Source organism: Chlorocebus sabaeus, chromosome 10 (assembly GCF_047675955.1).
Source record: "Chlorocebus sabaeus isolate Y175 chromosome 10, mChlSab1.0.hap1, whole genome shotgun sequence".
Lineage (NCBI taxonomy): Eukaryota > Metazoa > Chordata > Mammalia > Primates > Cercopithecidae > Chlorocebus > Chlorocebus sabaeus.
In genome coordinates this window covers 38,905,648-38,929,240 of record NC_132913.1, presented here as the reverse complement: position 1 = coordinate 38,929,240, position 23,593 = coordinate 38,905,648, and the positions used below count along the sequence as shown (strand labels likewise).

The 23,593-nt window shown below is 36.9% G+C and overlaps 1 protein-coding gene across 3 annotated transcripts in view; it reads left to right on the top strand.

The window, feature by feature from the left end:
* The window catches only part of NEB (nebulin), a 223,338-nt gene that overhangs the window by 93,662 nt on the left and 106,083 nt on the right, over positions 1–23,593 (top strand). Inside the window, exons 63-76 of one of the 3 annotated variants that reach the window (XM_038002139.2) lie at positions 1,665–1,976; positions 4,240–4,443; positions 4,762–4,866; positions 5,937–6,044; positions 7,747–8,058; positions 8,376–8,579; positions 9,710–9,814; positions 14,385–14,492; positions 15,639–15,950; positions 17,150–17,353; positions 18,155–18,259; positions 19,523–19,630; positions 21,079–21,390; positions 23,270–23,473. In XM_038002139.2, coding sequence (XP_037858067.2) covers positions 1,665–1,976; positions 4,240–4,443; positions 4,762–4,866; positions 5,937–6,044; positions 7,747–8,058; positions 8,376–8,579; positions 9,710–9,814; positions 14,385–14,492; positions 15,639–15,950; positions 17,150–17,353; positions 18,155–18,259; positions 19,523–19,630; positions 21,079–21,390; positions 23,270–23,473 — 2,703 coding nt within the window. The remainder of the gene's footprint in view (positions 1–1,664; positions 1,977–4,239; positions 4,444–4,761; positions 4,867–5,936; positions 6,045–7,746; positions 8,059–8,375; positions 8,580–9,709; positions 9,815–14,384; positions 14,493–15,638; positions 15,951–17,149; positions 17,354–18,154; positions 18,260–19,522; positions 19,631–21,078; positions 21,391–23,269; positions 23,474–23,593) is intronic. The other 2 variants (XM_073019680.1, XM_073019681.1) reach the window with 2 other exon arrangements.

Sequence of the window (23,593 nt, the reverse complement as noted above, 5' to 3'; positions counted from 1 at the left end):
TAAGAATTATCACCAGGCTTATAGAAAAGCTTATAGAAAATATAACTCATAAACTTAGGTTCTGCCAGTGAGATTCAGGGCCTGGCTTTATGTAACATTTGAATAGATAGTATTTGAAAACACATGTGGTGCTTGCTATTGAAATTCGCCCTTATGAAAAGAAGGCAGTTGATCAGTACCAGAGGTGGCTACTGACCTAACGTCACACTTTTTTTTTTTTTTTTTGAGACAGAGTTTTGCTCTTGTTGCCCAGGCTGGAGTGCAATGGCACGATCTTGGCTCACTGCAACCTCCGCACCCAGGGTTCAAGCGATTCTCCTGCTTCAGCCTCCCGAGTAGCTGGGATTACAAGCACTCACCACCACGCCCAGCTAATTTTTTGTATTTTTAGTAGAGATGGGGTTTCACCATATTGGCCAGGCTGGTCTCAAATTCCTGACCTCAGGTGATCCACCTGCCTCAGCCTCCCAAAGTGCTGGTTTTACAAGCGTGAGCCACCACATCCAGCCAAGGTCACACTCTTAACAATAGCTCCTAGCCATTTATTGTGCCTCCCAGAGTAAAACTGTCATCCTTTTCTGGTGCCTCAGGGATTCTTGAGGAACAAATGACTGCTCTAAAAATCAAGGCCCACTTGCTGTCCTTTATATTGGAATCATATGTTAGTGACTCAACTTTATGTATGTTGGATCCTCCCAGCAAATGGACTTATGCCAACAATAATAATGAGATAATAATAACCAAGAAGTATTGATAACTCTTTGCTAAGAGCTTTACATGCATTGTCTCACTTACTCTTCATAATTGCCCTAGGATGTAGACATCATCATTATCCCCATTTTGTGGATTATTTAAGCAACTTGCCTAAAATCAAACTCCTAGTGAGTGGGGGAGTTGAGACTCTGAACAATCTCATTCCTTTCCACTGTACCATATTGCCTTTTGCTGACTCACCTACACTTTCTCAGTCAGCTGTCTTTGAGACTAGGAGCATGTATGTTGGATAACTGCCTTAGATTCCAGAATGAAGTCATTGGACATGAATGATAAAAACATTGTTGGCACATGTGAGGCTAGAACCCATGACCTTATTAAGAGCATGATCTAACCAGTTGGGTTGCTGTGTCAGTTTTACAAATACAATCCGTTTTCAAAATGATGCCAAAAGCTTGCCACTGCCATTGAATGCATGAATCCAGTAAAAAATAATAATAATAAAATATTCTCCATTGTTGCTACTACAGGTGGTCCTTGCAGGAATCAGTCCCTCATTTTACTGTTTATTAAAGACACTATTCCACCAAGTGCACCCTCTTCCTGACATGCTTTTAGTGCATAGAATCCAATTCTACAGGTTCCCTGCTTCAAATCTTCTCTCCCTGACTTCCACAGGTGACCTTTTCCCCACATACTCACTTCCTGTTTTCAGAGGTATCCCTTCGTACCAGGCTGTAGGTGACTTGGGGTATACACTACAATTACATGAATTCCATCTATTTTTCTACCTCCATAAAGGCTTCCAGGATGAAGGCCAGGATACTGGCTTGAGTTAGTGCTTATTAACGAAAGTCAGTTGAACTATGATGTAAGCAAGTTGATTTTGCACAGACTTGTGGCCTCTAAAGGGTTACAAAAAAAACCTGATTTGTGCATTTTCATTTTAGTACAAATATAAAGATGGTTACCGGAAGCAACTTGGCCACCACATTGGAGCCCGGAACATTGAAGATGACCCCAAGATGATGTGGTCCATGCATGTGGCCAAGATCCAGAGTGACAGGGAATATAAAAAGGACTTTGAGAAGTGGAAGACCAAGTTCAGCAGCCCAGTGGACATGCTGGGGGTAGTGCTGGCCAAGAAGTGCCAGACCTTAGTCAGTGACGTGGACTACAAGAACTACCTGCACCAGTGGACGTGCCTGCCGGACCAGAGCGACGTCATCCACGCTCGGCAGGCCTATGACCTCCAGAGTGACGTGAGTACAGCATCTATAAATGGAGCTATGCATAGAAATAATTTAAACTATGTGAAAATTATCCTTTATATATAATCCATTGAATTACTCAAGTTAAGATTGATTGGTCCATGAATAAGATTTAAATCAGAATACAATTTTATTGCTTTAATATGAATACATTAATAGACTTCATAAGAAAGTAAAATTTACAAAGTAGACTTGGTCTTATAAAAAAACAAAATGGGAATTAAGTAACATTAGAATTCAGGGTCCACTAGAGGGAGACATTTTATTCTTTTAAGGAAGGAAGAAACATTTTTACTTTAAAAAATTACTGTGGAATTTGTTTTTGGCTTCTTTGCAAAACAAAGAATTATTGAATTCTAATGCCTACTGCAACACTAAATATGCTTATGAAATAAGTCTCTGTGTCTGTACACTACCGGACTGTTTCACAGACACTTCCTCTTAGCCTGGCTCTCTAGAGAGGAGCCATGTGGTAGTGACAGAACCTACTACCTATTGGAAGCAGATGCACTGTCTCAAATCTGGATATGAGAGGCACATTTCCTGCACTATGTATTTTATAAACTTTGAAGGAATTGAAGCACTGGCAAGTTTTGGAGACTAAAACTAATTCGTAATAATTATACATTAATTGGTTGTTCCTAAAAACTTACAGCCTACCTAAGAAAACTCCCACGTCTGTTCTGTAGCTTTTGACATACAGAACTCTGTGTTTTGCAATTCTTTCCAAAAAGAAAGGCTTTGCCTGCACAGAAAAGATAGTTTAAAAGGGTTGATGTCACCCATACAACGACAACATTGACAGATTGCTTACCATCTGTCTATTTGTTGGACACCTTCTCTGGATTGCCTTCCTCACCCTGTGATATGACCTTCATAATGTGGGAAGTATTTGAAAGTTAAAAAGCATTCCAGAGGTATAAACTGTTACTGTTTTCTTTTTTTCTTTCTTTCTTTTTTTGAGACAGAGTCTCCATCTGTTGCCCAGGCTGGAGTGCAGTGGCGCGATCTTGGATAACTGCAACCTCTGCCTCCCGGGTTTAAGTGATTCTCATACTTCAGCCTCCCTGTAGTTGGAATTACAGGATGCCGCTGCCACGCCCCACTAATTTTTTGTATTTTTAGTGGAGATGGGGTTTTGCCATGTTGGCCAGGCTGGTCTCGAACTCCTGACCTCAGGTGATCCGCCCTGCTCAGCATTCCAGTGCGGGAATTACAGGCATGGGCCACTGCGCCCATCCTGTTTTCATTCTTGCTATTGTTATTTGTGGGGCAATAACTAGTCGGCACAGGCCAATTCTAATAGTTTTTTTGTCTAGACTACAAAATACGGGTTTTTTATTTTCTACTTAGTTGCAGTGACAGGTGAAATCTTTCTAATGAGCCAAGCGAAGATCCAATACTATGATTGTGAAGTAGTTGTGAATACTTAATAGATACATAAAAATCTTTAGCAAAAAAAGTTTTAAAATGAAGTGAGAAATAAAAATATGGCAATATGATTTTATATAGGTGTCTGTGCTTCCATCCTGAGGACTTGTTTAGGAAGAGACTGGGGCCCTGCACAATGAAATTGTTCATTTAATAAATAAGCAATTAAATTTTATTGCCCTGAATCTTGGACGGCATTACAGCTGTTGAAGATCTCAGGGCTTCAGGGATTCTACATCACTATTATATTTTAACTGTGTTTTTAAAGGCATTACAGATATTTTGAAATATGTGGAAGAATACATTGAAGAGAATAAGAATCCAACACAATCCAACCACTAGAAAAACCCACTCTTATTCATGTAATTTATCTACCCACGTTGTTTTATGTGCTACTTTAAAATTTCATATTGTTTTAATGACTTTTCTACATGTCATCAATATTCTTAAAGGGTGAAGGTTTTAATGGCTTCAGAGTGTTCCATTTGCCTTGGGCATGTGTGTGGTTTCTGTCACTCTAGGTTGGTATTCTTCCCTGCATAGGGATATTATAATTATGATAATGTTCACTGAACCAACTGACAGAAGATATTCCTTGGGATCACTCCTCTTCTAATAACCTGAAATATTTGATAACTTTTTATTATGGCTAGGAGAGATTTCTGGGTCATTTTTGAGCATAATTCCTTAGTTTCCCTTATACAATGAGCTTGTTTTCAATGAACAGAAAACAGAATTGCGCTTTATTACTGATTCTATTTGCGTATTTACCCTAAATATTGTGATCTTGATGAAGGGTTTTTGCCTTTTTTCCTCTTCTCAGAATATTTATAAGTCAGATCTCCAGTGGCTGAGAGGCATTGGCTGGGTCCCCATTGGGTCTGTGGATGTGGTCAAGTGCAAGAGAGCTGCTGAAATACTGAGTGATAACATCTACCGCCAGCCTCCGGACAAGCTGAAATTTACCAGCGTGACTGATTCTCTGGAGCAGGTGCTGGCCAAGAACAACGCCCTCAACATGAACAAGGTGAGCCCCAGGTGCCTCAAGCTTCCCCAAGATGCCAGAAGATGTCATTATATTTTAATGACTAATGGAGCCAAAATTATCTATGAAGGCGTGGGGTCGCATTTACCTTCTAAATTACATGCTTGAAATCCTCTAAATAATTTTTATTCCCAGTTTCAATCTTGATAACTAGTAATAAGACTCACACTTCCAGCAGAATACTTCATATTCAAGTCTGGCTTATTTTTCCTAATTAGGTCAGTAATAATAGTTTTAAATGAACTTTTTGTCATTTCTATTTCAAGTGATTTTTAATCAACATCTTATCTTCTTCAATAGCGTTTATACACAGAGGCCTGGGACAAAGACAAGACGCAGATCCACATAATGCCTGACACACCAGAGATTATGTTGGCAAGGCAGAACAAAATCAACTACAGTGAGGTAGGGGCCAGAATCTGTGGTGCTATATTGTGGTGGTGGTGTCTGTACTTAGTTTTGTGGAGATTCTTGAGCCTCAGCTGTCATGGTGCATGCGGCTCTTTGATTTCACACTCCGCCCATCCAACCTATCATCTCTGTGTTAAATGTTACATTTGATGGGATTCCACTGGCAAACTGAAGTCATATTGTCTTTTCTGTTCATGGAGATTTCCAAAGTGAGTCAGTGGGACTGAGTAGTATTTTAGACATTTCAGAGGATTGCTAGATAAAATACTGGCCCATTATTTCTGCCAAAATATGCATGCCCACTAATTCCATCCCTACAAATTAGATACATCAGTAAATCACTGCACCTCTCCAGGGCAGAGAGAGTAAGGGACAGAAAAGGCCGCAGTTAAAATAACTGAGCTTTGTCTATAGAAAGAAAACCTTAGGCATGAGGAAGAAGTGTTCTCCATTAACAACATTGATTACTGACTTTTTAAAAAGTAAAATGCAATTTTATAGACACATGGTTTACTAATATGATACAACCAAAATTTAGAAAGTTATGATTACAGTTGTTAACTACATTTTGTTATATTTTAATTTTTCTTATTTGTCTTTTAAACATTATAAAATATTACATGATTGTTGTACAAATTGTAGGTAATAAAAATGAATAAAAATATATTTACATACATATAAATAGATATTAAATATTGTTCTGCCATTTTTTTTCACTTAGTAGTATGTATGGATTGCTGCTTTGCTCATCAATCTGTATTACTAGATTGTATTAATCTATGCTGATATGTATAGCATGTTGATATATGTATAGCATATTAATCTATAATGATATATGAGGTTAATAGATCAATATATACTAATGTTCATTGATATACCCCATTTATTTCTAATGCTATATAGTATTTTTGGTAGAGTATAATTTATTTGCTTTCCACTGTTGCCAGAAACTTGAATTGTCTCCAGTTCCTATCCTTTTCTAAATTTTAGGATATAACTCACTTAATAATCTCTGAATTGTTGATGTCAAACCTTTTGCTTTAACTCCGGCTTTCTTTGTGTAGACTCTATACAAACTTGCCAATGAAGAAGCAAAAAAGAAAGGCTACGACTTGCGAAGTGATGCCATCCCCATTGTGGCTGCCAAGGCCTCCAGGGACATTATCAGTGATGTGAGTAGCAGCACCCTGGATATTTACATGGATGCATGAAGTGGGGAGGCAGGATTATTACTATTATAGCATTTGGCAGCCAGTTTAAGCACATTTATTGGCTTATTTTTCTAAATCAAATAAATGTTTTTCATTTGAAAAAACTCATATTTTAAGCTTCGGAAGACTTCAGTATCTGCGTCCAAGGTAGGAAGGGGTAACCTAAACCAGTATACTTCAATCCAGTGTAAAATTGGGTGTGATTCTACAATTTTTCATATCTACAATTATGAGAAATTCATCTCCATATTTTGAGCAGGAAGCCTCACAGAAAATAGAGAATGGCAGAAGAGGTGTTAAAAAATAACTTAGTTACATGTATTTGTTCAACATCAGAAAAAGAGCTGATAGAACCAAGTCTAGGAAAATCCACCTTTCCCCAAATCTGCTCTGTGTTTTTGCCAACTCTTTTTTTTTTTTTTTTTTTTGGAAAATTATTTTACATGCTTCCTTCTGAGTTCTTTTAAAATGAAAACAGAAAGACAAAGAGGAAAACAAGAAAATGGTGAACCTAATTTCCCCTCCTACCATCTCTGAAAGAGGTGGGTTCTTTGGTGGAAAATTCAGACTACTACTTCTTCTCCTCCTTCTTCTTTTTTTGTTTTTTTGTTTGTTTGTTTGTTTGAGACAGAGTCTCAGAGTCTCACTCTTGTTGCCCAGGCTGGAGTGCAATGGTGTGATCTTGGCTCACTGCAACCTCCACCTCCTGGGTTCAAGCGATTCTCCTGCCTCAGACTCCTGAATAGCTGGGATTATAGGCACCCGCCACCATACTAGGCTAATTTTTTTTTTTTAGTATTTAGTATTTTTTGTATTTTTAGTAGAGACAGGGTTTCACCATGTTGGCTAGGCTGGTCTCAAACTCCTGACCTCAGGTGATCTGCCTGCCTCGGCCTCCCAAAGTGCTGGGGATTACAGGCATGAGCCACTGTACCCAGCTGAAAATTCAGACTTCTGTAAATACTTGTTAGGATTGGTGTGGTGCATTGTCTGAAATAGAGAGAAAATATCCAGTTAGCCCTTACCATCACCAACAACAAAATGCTTTTTTGTAGATATATATTCCATTTTCTCACTTGAGGAATCCCAAACAAACCTCAGTCAAATTTGATCTCCAACAGAGCAGGGCTTGTAGGATGGAAACATAATCCAGACTATTTCAGGGAGTCAAGTGCCCCAGCAGAGCGGGATTTGGGAAGGAGTGTGGATGTGTTGAATGGAGGGATAAAATGGTATCTGTGGACTCAGGAATAGCAGTCCCAAAATCATATGTAAAATTTCTGGGTTCGTGATTTCATGGGCCCAAGATGAAGAAACGGCAGTACACAGCACCGAATGATCTTCTGGAAGTGTTGCTTCCTTTATTTTCAGAAACTTAACGTCTACAAGCCATAGGACCATGTAGTTTGGCCTGTCTTCCCACTGGACTATTCCCATTAGACTGTTACTGTTAGATTATTTATGAGCTTCCCATTAGACTACTGCCCATTAGATTAGTGCTGTAGAGTCTAATAAGAATTTAGGATGAGGAGATAAACTGATATTCAGATTCTTTCATTTCTCTGCAAGAATTAGCAATTTTAAAATAATAAAGTTTTAAATTAATGAGGCTTCTAAGCCTTTCTATTCTTTTTTATTTTTGAAATGATCACCTTTATTTCAGTACAAATACAAAGATGGTTACCGCAAGCAGCTCGGCCACCACATTGGAGCCCGGAACATTGAAGATGACCCCAAGATGATGTGGTCCATGCACGTGGCCAAGATCCAGAGTGACAGGGAGTACAAGAAGGACTTTGAGAAGTGGAAGACGAAGTTCAGCAGCCCAGTGGACATGCTGGGGGTGGTGCTGGCCAAGAAGTGCCAGACCTTAGTTAGCGATGTGGACTACAAGAACTACCTGCACCAGTGGACGTGCCTGCCCGACCAGAATGATGTCATGCATGCTCGGCAGGCCTATGACCTCCAGAGCGATGTGAGTCATTAAGATCCACAGTAACTGTGCTCATAATAGTAATTCACAGAAATACTGAGACAGTGGTCTACGATTAGGTAGAACCCTCAGAAGGGATGGTATTTCTTCTCTCTGCTCATTTTTTAGGCACCTCTTCCCCTTACTTTTTTTGGAGAGAAAGAAAGTAATACCTGAAACTATATTCAATTTGGCCTTCATATATTGAAGGACATATACATGAAGTTTGACTATCCAAGCTTTCTAGTGTTATTTTTTTATTTTTGAAATCATGTTAGAACAACTTCAGTAATACTCGCTTTTGTGTTTAATCTCTCCAGAACATTTACAAATCTGATCTCCAGTGGCTGAGAGGCATTGGCTGGGTCCCCATTGGGTCTGTGGATGTGGTCAAGTGCAAGAGAGCTGCTGAAATACTGAGTGATAACATCTACCGCCAGCCTCCGGACAAGCTGAAATTTACCAGTGTGACTGATTCTCTGGAGCAGGTGCTGGCCAAGAACAATGCCCTCAACATGAACAAGGTGAGCCCCCAATTTGTAGGAAAATAAGACAGGGCTGTATGTCATTTAAGATACCTATTGTTAATTAAGTTAGTCTCTTTTTTTAGTCCAATTAAATTGCTATCCAGTGTATAGTGATTCAGTTGAATTCTCTATTCTGTTAGGTAACAATATATGGGAGCATTTCTGCTTTGACATCTCTTGTGAAATAGCCAGAGTTAAGAATGGGACGGCTATTTTGGGTTCAAATTGTTTGAAGTCTATAAGAGTTAGTTATACGTGGTTTGGTGTGAAGGTTTCTTTCTTGCTGAGTACATATTTAGGTAAGCGCAGAACAAACAAGAAAGATGCAAGCCGGGCATTGTGGCTCACACCTGTAATCTCAACACTTTTGGGAGGCTAAGGTGGGCAGATCACTTGAGCTCAGCAGTTTGAGATAAGCTGGGGCAGCATGTGGAAACCCTGTCTCTACAAAAAATACAAAAATTACCCAGGTGTGGTGATGTGCACCTGTAGTCTTAGGTACTTGGGAGGCTGAGGTGGGAGGATCACCTCAGCCTGGAGAGGATCACCTGAGTCTGGAGAGGTTGAGGCTGCAGTGAGCCATGACTGTGCCACTGCATTTCAGCCTGGGCAACAGAGTGAAACTCTGTCTCATAAAAAAAAAAAAAAAAAGAGAGAAAGATGCAAATCTTTATAACATTTATCAAAAAGAAATCTAGAGCTAGCACATACAGGTACATTTGCAGCTAATAAACTAACAACAAACAGCATCGAATAAAATCATGGGAAAGATTTGTTAATATAACCATAGTACAGATATGGATATGAATATATGCTTGGGAAATACTTGCTTTTTATTTAATTGGGGTGGCAGTGACCTGGTTACCAAACACACATACGTGGGTGTGTATATGTGTGTGTGTGTTTGATTATATATATATATTTTTTTCCTTTCATATCTTAGTATACATTTATATTTTGTTACAATAAATATCTTGTAAAATCCGAGGTTGAAAGAATGTTAACATACAGCACATGGAACAGACAGCAAGAAAGCTGGCTCTCAACTTTGTCATGGTTTCTTCATTGAAGACTCCTGTGTACAGCAAACTGTTTTTCTAATTCCTTAATCTTTTTATCCTTCACAGCGCTTATACACAGAAGCCTGGGACAAAGACAAGACCCAAGTGCATATTATGCCTGATACACCTGAAATCATGTTGGCAAGACAAAATAAAATAAATTACAGTGAGGTAAGATCATTTGTTTTATTTCTTTGGTCTGGCCACATTGATTTTTGCTGATGTAGAAATGTCAAAATTATAAAATTAATCCTCACGTAAGCCAGTTAGCTTAGTTGGCTTTTTATGCCATTTACCCTACCTTGATTATACATATCATTGTATTTAAGAATAGGTAGATAGAAAGGTAGGTAGATTAGACAGACAGACAGAGAGACAGACAGACACAAAAATATCTTCATTTTGGGAGGGAAAAAATAAGTCAACTATTAATGACTAACCATAATTTTCATTAAAAATAATTGCTATTAATCAAATTAGCACTTGCTTCAAAATTTGTGCAGCAAGTCTCTTTTCTTCAATTACCTCATCTGTAAAATAGGATTAAAATGCTTATCTTAAAGAATGTTTAAACAACGACTAAATGAGGTAAAATATTTAACATGCCCAGTGTGGAGCCTGGTGCAAAGTATTTGTTTAATAAACTTTAATGTCTCTCCTTTACACTCAAGTCACCATGAAAATTAGATGTATTTAATGTGCTCAAAATAACTTGAGCTTTATTTACAAGAACTGAAATGAGAATTCTTAAATTCACCCATTTCAAATTGCCTGAGAACAATAAAATACATTCTTTTATGCACTATCTTCAGCCTTGCTAAACTTGTCATTGCATATCTTTGCAGTCCAGAAATACTGCTGCATAAATAGCTCCTTGCTCAATTGTTCTTGCCAAAGTCAAAAATTTATATGGTTGATTCAAGAAGAATACTAATTTCTTAAACATATTTATGTGTCTTCTTTTTTTTTTTTTTTTTTTTTTTTTTTTAGAAAAAAAGGAAGGCAGAGTTTTCTTCAGTTTGAGAGCACTGAAAAATTTAAGTACTAATTTAAATTAGTACTTAAGTGATGACCAGATTTATTATTTTACCCATATTAATTACTTTTGCCTATAGTAATGTAGCCTTAAAGAGGAGGCATGCTTATATCAAATAATCATGACCAGTAAAATGAAGAGGGTATGATTTCACTTTCTCCAGCATTATAAAACAGACCAAAGGACAAGCCCGATTATAAATATTTGATTGGCTTTGGCTTCAGTCACTTTTTAATGGGACATTTTCTCTTGGCCACAGAGCTTCTCAGTTGGATTATCTTCCCCTAGGAGGTTTATTTTATCCAAGGCAGATGAAGTTAGTTTCTATTCCGGATTATAATGAAGCTCTTAAGCCTCTCTCATTTGTTTACATTAGCGGAATTGAGGTAGATTTTTTTTTTTTTCCAGACTGCTGCAAGGATATTGGACTATTTTTTAATTCTAAAATTTTCAGCTGGATTTACTTTCTTTAAAATTGCATGATCATGCATTGAAGGCTCTGACTTCACCACAATGCAATATATTAATGTAGCAAAATTGCACTCATCCCCCATGAATAAATACAAATAAATAAAAATAAAATTGCTTGATCATGTTGATTCCCTGAGGGATCTAAGATCACGTTTCAGAATGACCCACTAGAATTTCTTCTCAACCCATTGCCCATGATACCTTCATTCCATAAATGTAAAACAAACACATCTATTTTTTCCTCTTAAATTCTCACTTACCTAGTCTAGTTTTCTTAAGTAACAAGCTTTAAAATACATCCTTGATGATAGATAAAAGTGTTCTCTCCTTTGAAGCACTGCATCTTTTTTAAATGTTGAAAGAATTAAAGAACTCTATTTTTTTGGCCAGAAGCCATGAGATGATTGAAGCACATTTTTTCCCACTTACACCATTTTTAAAATGTGAGCATTTATTCTTTAAAAACATAATAAATGAAGTATTTGACCTTCCAGTTTCAAAAGAAACATTCCTAGAAATTTTGAAGAAAAACGAATTCCCTCTGGAATTTATCTCAAAGATATTAAATTGATTCTTATTTTTACTTTAGCTTTTTCTTATAAAATCTCATCTTGAAAAGACTATAAACTGACACATCTTAATAATCCACTTTATAAACACAATAGTGACCCTCTAAGAGTCTTAAGTCATTAAAAATATTAAGAAATATTAAGTGCCTCTGTGACATACTTAAACTCCAGATACTAGTCCAGTATCCTTAATTCAATCTAATTTGAGAATGGGGCATAAAAATGAAGTTTAATTATTTGTATTACACTTTTGCGGGATTTTCCTTACATTTAAGATTTTGTCTTTACACAGCCTCAACAATGAAAAGTACACTGAACAGCATAAAGTAGAGGGATGATAAAGCCTTATAGAACTGTATATCATTGTAGTTTTTCCCTTAAAGCTACATATTATTTCCAAATTATTTTCCAGAACTATCTACTGGTACTGTGTCTGCTTTATCTAACTCAGTAAACCTCTTAAAGGAGGAAAGGGGGAAAGTGAAATTAAAGATTAAATTATTCAATCACAGATTGATCTAAAGACTGCATTTGGATATAGATGAGCTGCTTTCAAACCTCAGCAACCATTCTTGAGGTTACTCAAAGGCTTTCCAAGGGGTAAAGTGGCATGGATCGTTTTAAGTAAATGAGTTAACATAGCTTCAACTTCCATACATATGCTCTTCTAAATTATCTGCCCAAGAATGCCCCTACAGTTTGAGTGGTGTCCCACTTCTTTCATAGTCACTCTTCTCTCACATTAAAACAAAAAAGGCATGGTTTAAAGGTGAAGAAAGAAACCAGAGAAGTAAATACTACTCATTCTTTTGTACTGAATTCTGGATAGAAAAGCAACATTGCTATAAAGGAAATTATTGAGACATTTGATGAAATTGGAATATTCATTGTATATTTGATAAAAAAGAGAATAGTACTAGACAATAATACTGTATCAATATTAAATTTCCTGAGTCTGATACATATACTGTGATTAATTAAAAATATCTTTATTCTTAGGAAATACATGGTAAAGTATTCAAGGATGAAAGCCATGATGTATACAGTTTTCTCTTAATCAGTTCAATAATTGAAAATAATAATACGTAAAATGAAGAAATACATAAACACATAAAGAGAAAGAGATACAGAAAGCAATATGGCAAAAATGTTAATAAATTGGGTAGTTGGTATTCATTGTAGCATTCTTGCAACTTTTCTGTAGGTTTGAAGTTTTGCAAAAGGTGGAAAGTATACATTTTAAAATATTAAAACATACATTAAAATATTTGACTAAGTATGATAATATAAGGATTTCATTTTTTAAATAAAAAGAAATAGTAATACTCATCCTAGTAGTTACTATGGTGCATGTCTGAAAGTATTAAAATGAAACTTTACCAAACATGGCTGGGTGCAGTGGCTCATGCCTGAAAACCCAGCAATTTGGGAGGCTGAGGCAGGAGAGATCACTTGAGTTCAAGAGTTTGAGATTAGCAACACCCATCTCTACTAAAAAATACAAAACTTAGCTGGGCATGGTGGCACACACCTGTAATCCCAGCTACTCTGGTGGCTGAGGCACGAGAATCGTTTGAACCTGGGAGGCAGTGAGCTGAGATTGTGCCACTGCACTCCAGCCTGGGCGACAGAGTGAGACTGTCTCAAAAAACAAAAAACAACAACAACAATTAAAAAAAAAAGACACACACACAAAACCCTACCGGACAACTTAATTCATGATTGCCCATCAAAACTTTGTAATCAAACCACCATGAGCTCCTACAAGTCTCATTAAGAGATCCAATAAATTTTTATTTTTTATGTTTAAAAATTGTTATCAAACTATATATTTATCTTGTTTTGATTTATTGAATACCAATGTTGGCAATTATGTAAAATTTTTTGTTAAGAGGATACAGAATCAGTCAAAATTTTTATCACTGGTTCACTAAAAGGGCTAAAAGTCATTGTATAGATGATTTGTTCAATGTGTGGTTCTCAAATGACACTTCCATGGAACATTTGTGTTTTGTCTTCTGTACACGTCTGTCCCACCAGAGAAATTGAACAGTGGTGGTGCTTTCTCAATTCACAGAAGAAGTTAATAAATAAAGTTTTATCAGTTTTGCAGTTTTGACTCCTAAATCTTTGGTACCTGCTACCCTCATGTCTGCTAACAACTTCCAGCAGTTGATGAAATAATAGGGAGCAAATCAACATTAACAGAGAGATTCAGAAAGAGTGATACATCCTTAGTTCGGCACTAAATTTGATTATGGACACATCCTCCTAGTGGTAGTATTATTATATGTTATTATATGATACTATTCTCTGCTAGTAAAAATGTTCCCAATTCAAATTTGGAATTAAATAAATCAACATTTCTTGGTTGTTTCATGAAAAGGGCAAATGGTGAACAATCTAAGCACAAGAGCTGTTCATTTAATGTATAACATTTGTAAGATTTGTGCAAAGAGAGGTTGTGATGTTAAAACTTGCTGAATGTGAAACTTTCATTTAAATAAATATCCAAGGATAAACAGAAAGTAAGAGTTCTTTTTCTGATTTAAGACTGAACATACTCGTGTAGTTATGAATCCAAAAGTGGACTTCCTTTGACAAAAAATATATTTTTCGAGTGAATGTGAATTCTGTATTTAAAAGCTACTCCTTCTTTCTTCAGAGCCTCTATCGTCAGGCCATGGAAGAAGCCAAGAAAGAAGGCTATGACTTGAGAAGTGATGCCATTCCCATCGTGGCTGCCAAGGCCTCTCGAGATATTGCCAGTGATGTAAGAGCTGATCAAGTCCTAACATTTCTTACCATCATGCCAGCCACACAGGGAATACAGCTGGACGTCTGTATTGGTCATCGTCCACCTTAACTCCCTTCAGTGCATAGGCAAATATATTGAGGCTTGAGATACAGATAACTTGCCCAAGATCACAAGCATCACAGAGGCATAGCCTAGACTGGAATGTGGCTCATTTGACTCCCTATTTTTAGTCTTTGCTCAATAGAAGTGAGTGCCTCGATTAAAGTTAGATGTATGTAAGCTGAGCTACTCAAAACCTCAGGAGCTTCCTTGGAACACAGTCAAGGCAAAGATGCCAGAAAAGAAGCAGGCTTAACTGAGTTTGCCCCATCACTTGAAAAAGAACATAGAAGGACAAAGTCTTCTTTCTATGCGGTGCACAGAACCAATATTTCTTTACCCTAAAAATGAAAACATCAGGTCCCTGGACATCTTAAAAATTAATCCAAGAGTAGTAAAATTATTCATTTTTATAGGTTTAAAAAATTTTTAATTCTGGTTAAATATATGTATTTATATATGTATATATTATATATGTATACATATTTGTATAATATATATGTATATATAATTTACCATCTTAACCATTTTCAAGTATACTGTTTGGTGGGGTTCAGTATATTCATATTGTTGTACAACAGATTCCCAGAATTTTCATCTTGTAAAACTTAAACTCTCTACCATTAAATAACAGAAATTGTCCATTTCAAAACTATCCCTCCCAAATCATTTCTGAAGAGGAAATTATTTCTCAGACTATGCTAGAAAATTTTAATGATCCATATAAACATATGCCCCAGGTGTGTTCTTAAATAGGCTCACTGACATGATGGATTTCTGAGACACTGTCATGGTTTATTACTGTAATTGGACTCTTCAGTATTCACTTTTTATCATTTTTTGCCAACATATGATTCTCTAGCATATATAAGGGAACTACTGTGGGGTTATTCTGTGAAGATGTGCCAATGAGCACAACAGTCCAGTATACGGCATTACAGCAGCATGACCAGTGAAACTCCTCTGTTGCCTTAAAGATTTCATAGAAAGCACCGCCACAGAAAGAACAACAGGGAATAGCCCTTTGTGCTTCCTTCTTCTTTACTGGATTCTCTCTTTCAGTACAAATACAAAGAAGCATATCGTAAACAGTTGGGTCACCACATCGGCGCCCGAGCAGTACATGATGACCCCAAGATAATGTGGTCCCTCCACATTGCCAAAGTGCAGAGTGACCGTGAGTACAAGAAAGATTTTGAGAAATACAAGACAAGGTTCAGCAGCCCAGTGGACATGCTTGGTATCGTTTTGGCCAAGAAGTGTCAGACCTTGGTCAGCGATGTGGACTATAAACATCCTCTGCATGAATGGATCTGCCTGCCCGACCAGAATGACATCATTCATGCACGGAAAGCCTATGACCTCCAGAGTGATGTGAGTTTCCTTGATGTTAGCTCTGCTTGTTAAAAGCGGATCTGAAACGTGTCTGTGGGTCCTGACTAGTGCCGATGAACTGCAATTTGTTTGTATATTTCAAACAATTTACAATTAAATGTCTGAAAGGAGTTTCCCAATGGAGGTACTACAATTTGTTTTCTCCTCCAAAAGTTCTCTGCATGAGAGGAAATAAAGTAAATATTATCAATTCTAAACAGGTATAAATCTTCCTAGGGATTCAGGCTTCCTTTGTCTGAATCAGATGAAACTTAACCCTTAAAAATATATCACTGCAAACTTTTGGCTAAGGAAGTAAAAAAATGTGTGTGTTTCCGGGGCCTATCATGGGGAGGGGGGAGGGGGGAGGGATTGCATTGGGAGTTATACCTGATGTAAATGACGAGTTGATGGGTGCAGCACACCAACATGGCACAAGTATACATATGTAGCAAACCTGCACGTTGTGCACATGTACCCTACAACTTGAAGTTTAATAATAATAAATAAATTTAAAAAAATAAATAAATAAAGTATTTTAAGCATAAAAAAAAAAAATGTGTGTGTTTGTTGGCAGACGGTAGTATGGAGATAGTGAGAGGGAAAGCGTATTATGCTAAATTAATTTACATTTTACACTTACTGATGGGGAAATTCTATTTCTTGTGTTTATCAAAACCAGTCATCTAATACTTATCAACATTCAGCATATCTACTGAGAGTAAAATAAAATGAATAATTAGGGAAATGCCAAACATATCTCTACAACATCACATTTCCTTTATACACTTGAAGTTTTGTGATTTTTGAAGATGGAAATAACAGTGAGAATTTTTTGACTGCAGCACTCACACACCATCAGAGTATGTGGTTTTATTTGGAACTATTAGAGTACATTTTCCAAGTTTAAAAAAGCATGCTTCTGTGTAAAAATCTTGTAATACTCTCATAGGCAGGACGATGTCTTTTACTTTAAAAGAAGATCTTTGATCATTCTTGGTGTACTCCTCTGTACCAAAAAAATGCTCAGAAAAAAAAAATATGCTTAGGATTCAATAATGTGTGTGAGTGAGTGAATTACTATGCTGGGAACCTTAACTATTCATCAGCACTTTTGTGTTTCTCTAGGATAACCCATTTTGTAACTATGAATCTGAAACACTAATTAATAAATGTGTTTGTTATTTGTTGATCTGCAGAACTTGTATAAGTCAGACCTTGAATGGATGAAAGGCATTGGCTGGGTTCCTATTGATTCCTTGGAAGTTGTTAGGGCCAAGAGAGCTGGAGAATTACTTAGTGATACTATCTACCGTCAGCGTCCAGAAACGCTGAAATTTACCAGTATAACAGACTCTCCGGAGCAGGTGCTGGCAAAAAACAATGCTTTGAACATGAATAAGGTAAGTCTTCAATCCTCACTGTTAGATATCGAAAGTTACCATGGAACAATTTTAAAATTCTGACACATTATTGCATTTTAAAGATAATAATAAGAATCATGATACCTTCTTAAATGATTTTTCCACTATAATACCATAGTTACTTAGTGATACTTCAAAATATTAAACCATTGTTAAAAGCACTGTGTGCTTTTTTCTTTTTTTTTTTCTTTTTTTCTTTGTGACAAAGTTTCATTCTTGTCGCCCAGGCTGGAGTGCGATGGCGCGATCTTGGCTCCCTGCAACCTCCACCTCCTGGGTTCAAGCAATTCTCTTGCCTCAGGCTCCCCAGTAGCTGGGATTACAGGAGCCTGCCACCACGCCCAGCTAATTTTTGTATTTTCAGTAGAGATGGGATTTCACCATGTTGAAGGCTGGTCTCAAACTCCTGACCTCAGGTGATCCACCCATCTCGGCCTCCCAAAGTGCTGGGATTACAGGTGTGAGCCACTGCACCCGGCCTAAAGTACTATGTGCTTCTGATTGGATTAGTAGGTTGTTAAAAAAATACTGTGCGCAATAACTCTTTCCTAGAAATTATTTTAAATACTTGAATCCAATTATACTTTTCATAACTGATAAGTCCTTTAACAGTTAGATTCTTGAAATAATTTTAATAAGAAACAAAGGTAAGGAATTTATGCAGCTTTAATAATTTTATTTCTACCTTGTATACGAGAGATGATTGGCACATAATCAAAAGAATAATATCTGTGAACACAAAAATAATTTCTCTCTCTCTCTTTTTTTTTTTTTTTGTAGCGCTTATATACTGAAGCCTGGGACAATGACAAGAAAACTATTCATGTCATGCCCGATACACCAGAAATCATGTTAGCCAAACTCAACCGAATAAACTACAGTGATGTAAGTAAACTGTTGATCTTGTAATGAACAGAAAGGCAAAAAATGAACCATTGTAGTTGTTTTCTTAGGAAAATGTTTTGACTAATTTATTACACATACTCCGAACTACCATTTTCAGTAGAAGAGATAGTTCTCACCTGATTGAGTTTTGAGCTATGTGGTAGTCCACAAAGTAGGCTACCATTTTATTAACGGGTTATCAGTAATTGAATATTATTATGAATAAATATCCCCATGGGAATTATACTTTTAAAACTTTCCCCTACAGGTCAATGTGGATATCCAGTCATTATTTTATTCAGCAGCTAGCGAGTAGGCAAGGACTAGGTTTGAATCTGGTGAGTTAGTAAGCCGCATATTATTTTGCTGCTCCAGTATGCTCTGATAATCATTTGATGTTAACATTTTTCCAGGCATTTCTGCCAGAACCAACATTTTCATAAGGGCAATGATCCTGAAATCCTGGATCCATAGACGCATCATTGTCTGAGATAATAGTCCACAGCAAAATAAGAAAAAATAAGCACAATGCGTTGAGTTTTTCATAAAACTAAATAGATTACATTTTAAAATATTGTCCTTATTTTTTATCCTTCTTTTGTATTAAGATGGCCTTCTATATTATGATGACAATAATAAATAGTGCGTTTTGTTTTGTTTTGTTTGAGATATAGTTTCATCCTGTCACCCTGGCTGGAGTGCAGTGCCACAATTTTGGCTCTCTACAACCTCCGCCTCCTGGGTTCAAGTGATTCTCCTGCCTCAGCCTCCCGAGTAGGTGGGACTACAGGTGTACACTACCATGCCCAGCTAATTTTTGTATTTTGAGTGGAGATGGGGTTTCACCATGTTGGCCAGGCTGGTCTCTTCTCAAACTCATGACCTCAAGTTATCTACCCACCTCAGCTTCCCAAAGTGCTGGGATTATAGGCGTGAGCCACCACGCCTGGCCAATAAATAATTTTTTCTTTCTTTTTTTTTTTTTTTTTACATCTGCTTGTTTGGCAAATAAAATCTCGCCAACCAAATGTTGATTTTTCCCCCCATTTTTTGGTTGAAATTTACAAGTCAATAAATCCCAATGTTTGGAACATATGTCTTAAAAATCCTAAGCACCCATGAGGCAAAGCTATCTATAAACGCACCCTAATAATTGACTTTCTGGATTATTTCTGTAGTTTAAACGAGGACAAAGAAAATGTAATAATAAACAGCTTCACTTTTTATGGAAGGAGTAATGAATGATGACTTTCTTTTCTACAGAAACTCTATAAACTTGCTTTGGAAGAGTCCAAGAAGGAAGGCTGTGACTTGCGTCTGGATGCCATTCCAATCCAAGCAGCCAAGGCTTCAAGAGAGATTGCTAGTGATGTAAGTGGATGTTTTTGGAAAAGCCATTTCTTACTCAAAGATGTTGACAAATAGAAGCTTTCAGAATTTTTCTTGCCAGAAATTTAGTTACCCCTACAGGTCTCAGTTCCCTTTGGTGATTTTTCCCTATACAAAATTGTAAATGGAAAAAAAGAAAGAAAAGCACAAAATTCTAGACCCATTATACCTGTCAATCAATCAAAAATAGAGACACACTATTTTTAAAAAAGCATTTGATGGACACCAAAAATGGGTTCATATTTTTGAGCCTCAGAAATTGAACACTGCATCTTCCAAAAAAAAAAAAAAAAAAAACCCAAAAAAATAAATACATAGAAAATTGAACAGCAGTTGACCTAGATGTTTGTGAAATTAAAGGGATTAATTTATTCCCTTTAAATAACATGTGGGAAACAGTCAATATACATGTAAACTCTTCCTTACTACTTCTATTTATTTATTCTGGCATTAAAAGAAAACTAGATGGATACGTTTTAGAGATTTGTTTTGTCCTTTGTAACTCCTAATTGGTGAGATGTCCCTCACTGGACACGAGAAAAGGGGGCGAAGTAAGCAAAGCTTTTTCTCAACACGCTATCGCCTCTTCTCTACTTTTCTTCACATGCGAAACACCTCCTAAGGGTTCCCAGTGTCCTCATTCTACAACAAGCCTCCTTAGGACTCAAATCCAGACTTTCCCTCTTCTGCAAGGGCCTCATGCCTTAGACATATGCTTCATTCCTTCTGTAAACTAAAAAGTATCTGAAACAGATCTCAATCAATTTAGAAGTTTATTTTGCCAAGGTTAAGGACACACGCCCTATTATCAAAACTTTTCTTGCTGTTAAGCTGGAGAAGCCTACACCATAATCATCTCATGGTGAAATGGACCATAATGTGTTATTCTTGAATCTTAAAGGTAGAAAAGCTGACTCATAGTGAAAGCTCAGTGGTGTTGATAGGCTAATAAGAGTCATTTCCTGGCGACACATAAACTCTATCTAAATGTAACACATATCCTTGACTGAGAAGTCTATTATAAGTTCTAATAAGGGAACTATTCTAAAATTTTCTTAATGTCAAACAGTTTTGGGAAAATAACTATGTCTTTAAGTAGATACTCCATTAGATTGTACAATATATTTACCTCTACTTGTTAAGGAATCAAAGGTAAACTAAGCAGTGTGGTATAATGAGGAGGAAAAATATTAGGAATGAGAAGCTCTTCATTCTAGGCTCATGCTGCCACCTGCTTGTGGTGTGACTGTGCAAATCACTAAACCCCTGCTAGGTTCAGGTTTTGACTTTTAAAAATAGGGTTGATGATATTCACCTTTCTCCTTCACAATAGTTATGGGGAAAAGAAAAAGAAACAATATGTGTGTGAACCTATGAAACATGATTATGTAAGATGTTCTTGTCATTATACTCTTATCTCTTTTCTTTAGTACAAGTACAAGGAAGGCTACCGCAAACAGCTTGGCCACCACATTGGGGCCCGGAACATTGAGGATGACCCGAAGATGCTGTGGTCCATCCACGCGGCCAAGATCCAGAGTGACAGGGAGTACAAGAAAGACTTTGAGAAGTGGAAGACCAAGTTCAGCAGCCCAGTGGACATGCTGGGGATGGTGACGGCCAAGAAGTGTCAGATCCTTGTAAGCGACGTAGACTACAGGCATCCCCTGCATGAATGGATGTGCCTGCCTGATCAGAACGATGTCATTCAGGCTCGGAAGGCCTATGACCTGCAGAGTGATGTGAGTGGCTCTAATATTCTTCAGTAATGGTTTAGAAAAGCATTCTAACTCTTTTGGCCATGGAATCTTTCCAGTCTGGTGAAACCTACAGACACCTCTTTAGGATAATGTTCTGAAATGCACAAAATAAAATATGTGTTTAATTTCAAAATAAACCAATCATATTGAAATATCATTATCAAAGTATTAAACCGAACCTGTAATGTGCTTTTCATTAACACATTAAGTAAAAGTTCTAGCAGTGACTGTAATAACTAATTTCAAAGAAGTGATGAGCATAAATACTTTTAAGACATCAGCAACAACTTGTATTAGTCTGTTCTCACATTGCTAGAAAGAACTACCTGAGACTGGGTAATTTATGAAGAAAAGAGATTTAATTGACTCACAGTTCCATGGGCTGTACTGAAGCATGGCTGGAGAGGCCTCAGGAAACTTACAATCATGATGGAAGGTGAAGGGGAAGCAAGCACATCTTCACATGGCGGAACAGGAGAGAGAGAGCAAAGGGGGAAGTGCTACACACTTTTAAACACCCAGATCTCATGAGAATTCACTATCCAAGAGGGGAAGTCCCCCTCCATGATCCAATCACCTACCACCAGGCTCCTCCTCCAGCATCCAGGATTACAATTCATCATGAGATCTGGATGAAGATGCAGAGCCAAACTATATCAAACTATAATAAGACATAAAAAGATTTGAGATTTCTAAAGCTGACAAAGTCAGGTGTAGTGTGAATACTACTATAATGTAATACTTATAATGGAATGAAATGCTATATTTCAGTTAGAGGTTGATGAAAATGAGAGGGATGTTACATATTTTTTCTATCCAAGTTCACTGATGCCAAGTTAAGAATTCCTGTTCTAAACAACCTAATTTTCCAAATGAATCAATTGCATTATAATTTTGTATCTATTTAACTTATAGGAATTATCTATTGTAACTTCTGAAAGGAAGTTTAAAAATGAATTATACCTATTAAGACAATTTGTCTAAGAAACCTGAGAACAATAGCTCCCTAGAAATATGTTAGACACTTCTGTTGTTGGCCAATAGAGTCCTTTGGAGACTCAAATATGACCTCATTGATAATGGTAGCTCCTTGTTTTAATCAAGCTCTGATTAAATCAAGCACTTTTGGAAGAATGATAAAAGCAGTGACAGTTAATAAAAAGAGAGATTCCCCAAAAGCTATAAAAACAAAAAGAATTGTTACCCTTCCTTACAAGAAAAATTTCCCTTCAACCAATTGTTTATATTCAAAGAAGAAAATGAAAGAAAAAAATGTATTTGTTTACTTGAATTCTAATACAAGAAAGAGGATGGAGGATAAGATAAATATGAGTAAAAAGAGATGTACTCTTTGACTTGGAAGCGTGTACATAGAAACATACGAGAAAAGATGTCTTTTTATCCCCAAAAAAACATATTAATGCAACATGTGGTCAACCAGTAATGCTCATTTCTTCTCTATATACCAAGACGAGCTGTGAAAGCCACTGCCCAACAACATAGGTGCCAACTGTATTGCAACCCAGTATGGTTTCCATAAGAGGAAGTAGGGACCATCAAATCAGAGAAGAAACACTTTGCTTCAGGAGGCAGGCAGTAATTTCCTTAAGGTGGTTTTGTATCACTGAAAATGAATAGCATTAAAGAGATTTCTGTGAGTCTTTAAAACAGTAAATATTGGCTACCTTCAGGAGCCAGGCATTTAACTAGCCATTCTAAACCAAAGTAAAGCAATTCTGTGGGTCTTCCCCAAAATTTACGTAAATAAGATTCAGACTTATACATTATCCGTGTATGTTAAGATCAGGCACCAGGCTGTCTAGCTGACATCTATAAATATTTGACATTATTTCATTTTCAGGCTATTTACAAATCTGACCTTGAGTGGCTGAGAGGAATAGGATGGGTTCCCATTGGCTCTGTAGAGGTCGAGAAAGTGAAGAGAGCTGGAGAAATCCTGAGTGACAGGAAGTATCGCCAGCCTAGAGACCAGCTCAAATTCACATGCATTACAGACACTCCGGAAATTGTCCTCGCAAAGAATAATGCCCTGACAATGAGCAAGGTGAGTCTCCAGCTGTTTCCTGTTGCCAGAATCATACCTTCCACAGATTTGGCTCATAAAGTAGGAAATTCCCTAAGGGTTCCCTGAGAAAGGAGGTGTCATAGGCCTCATTCTCATGCA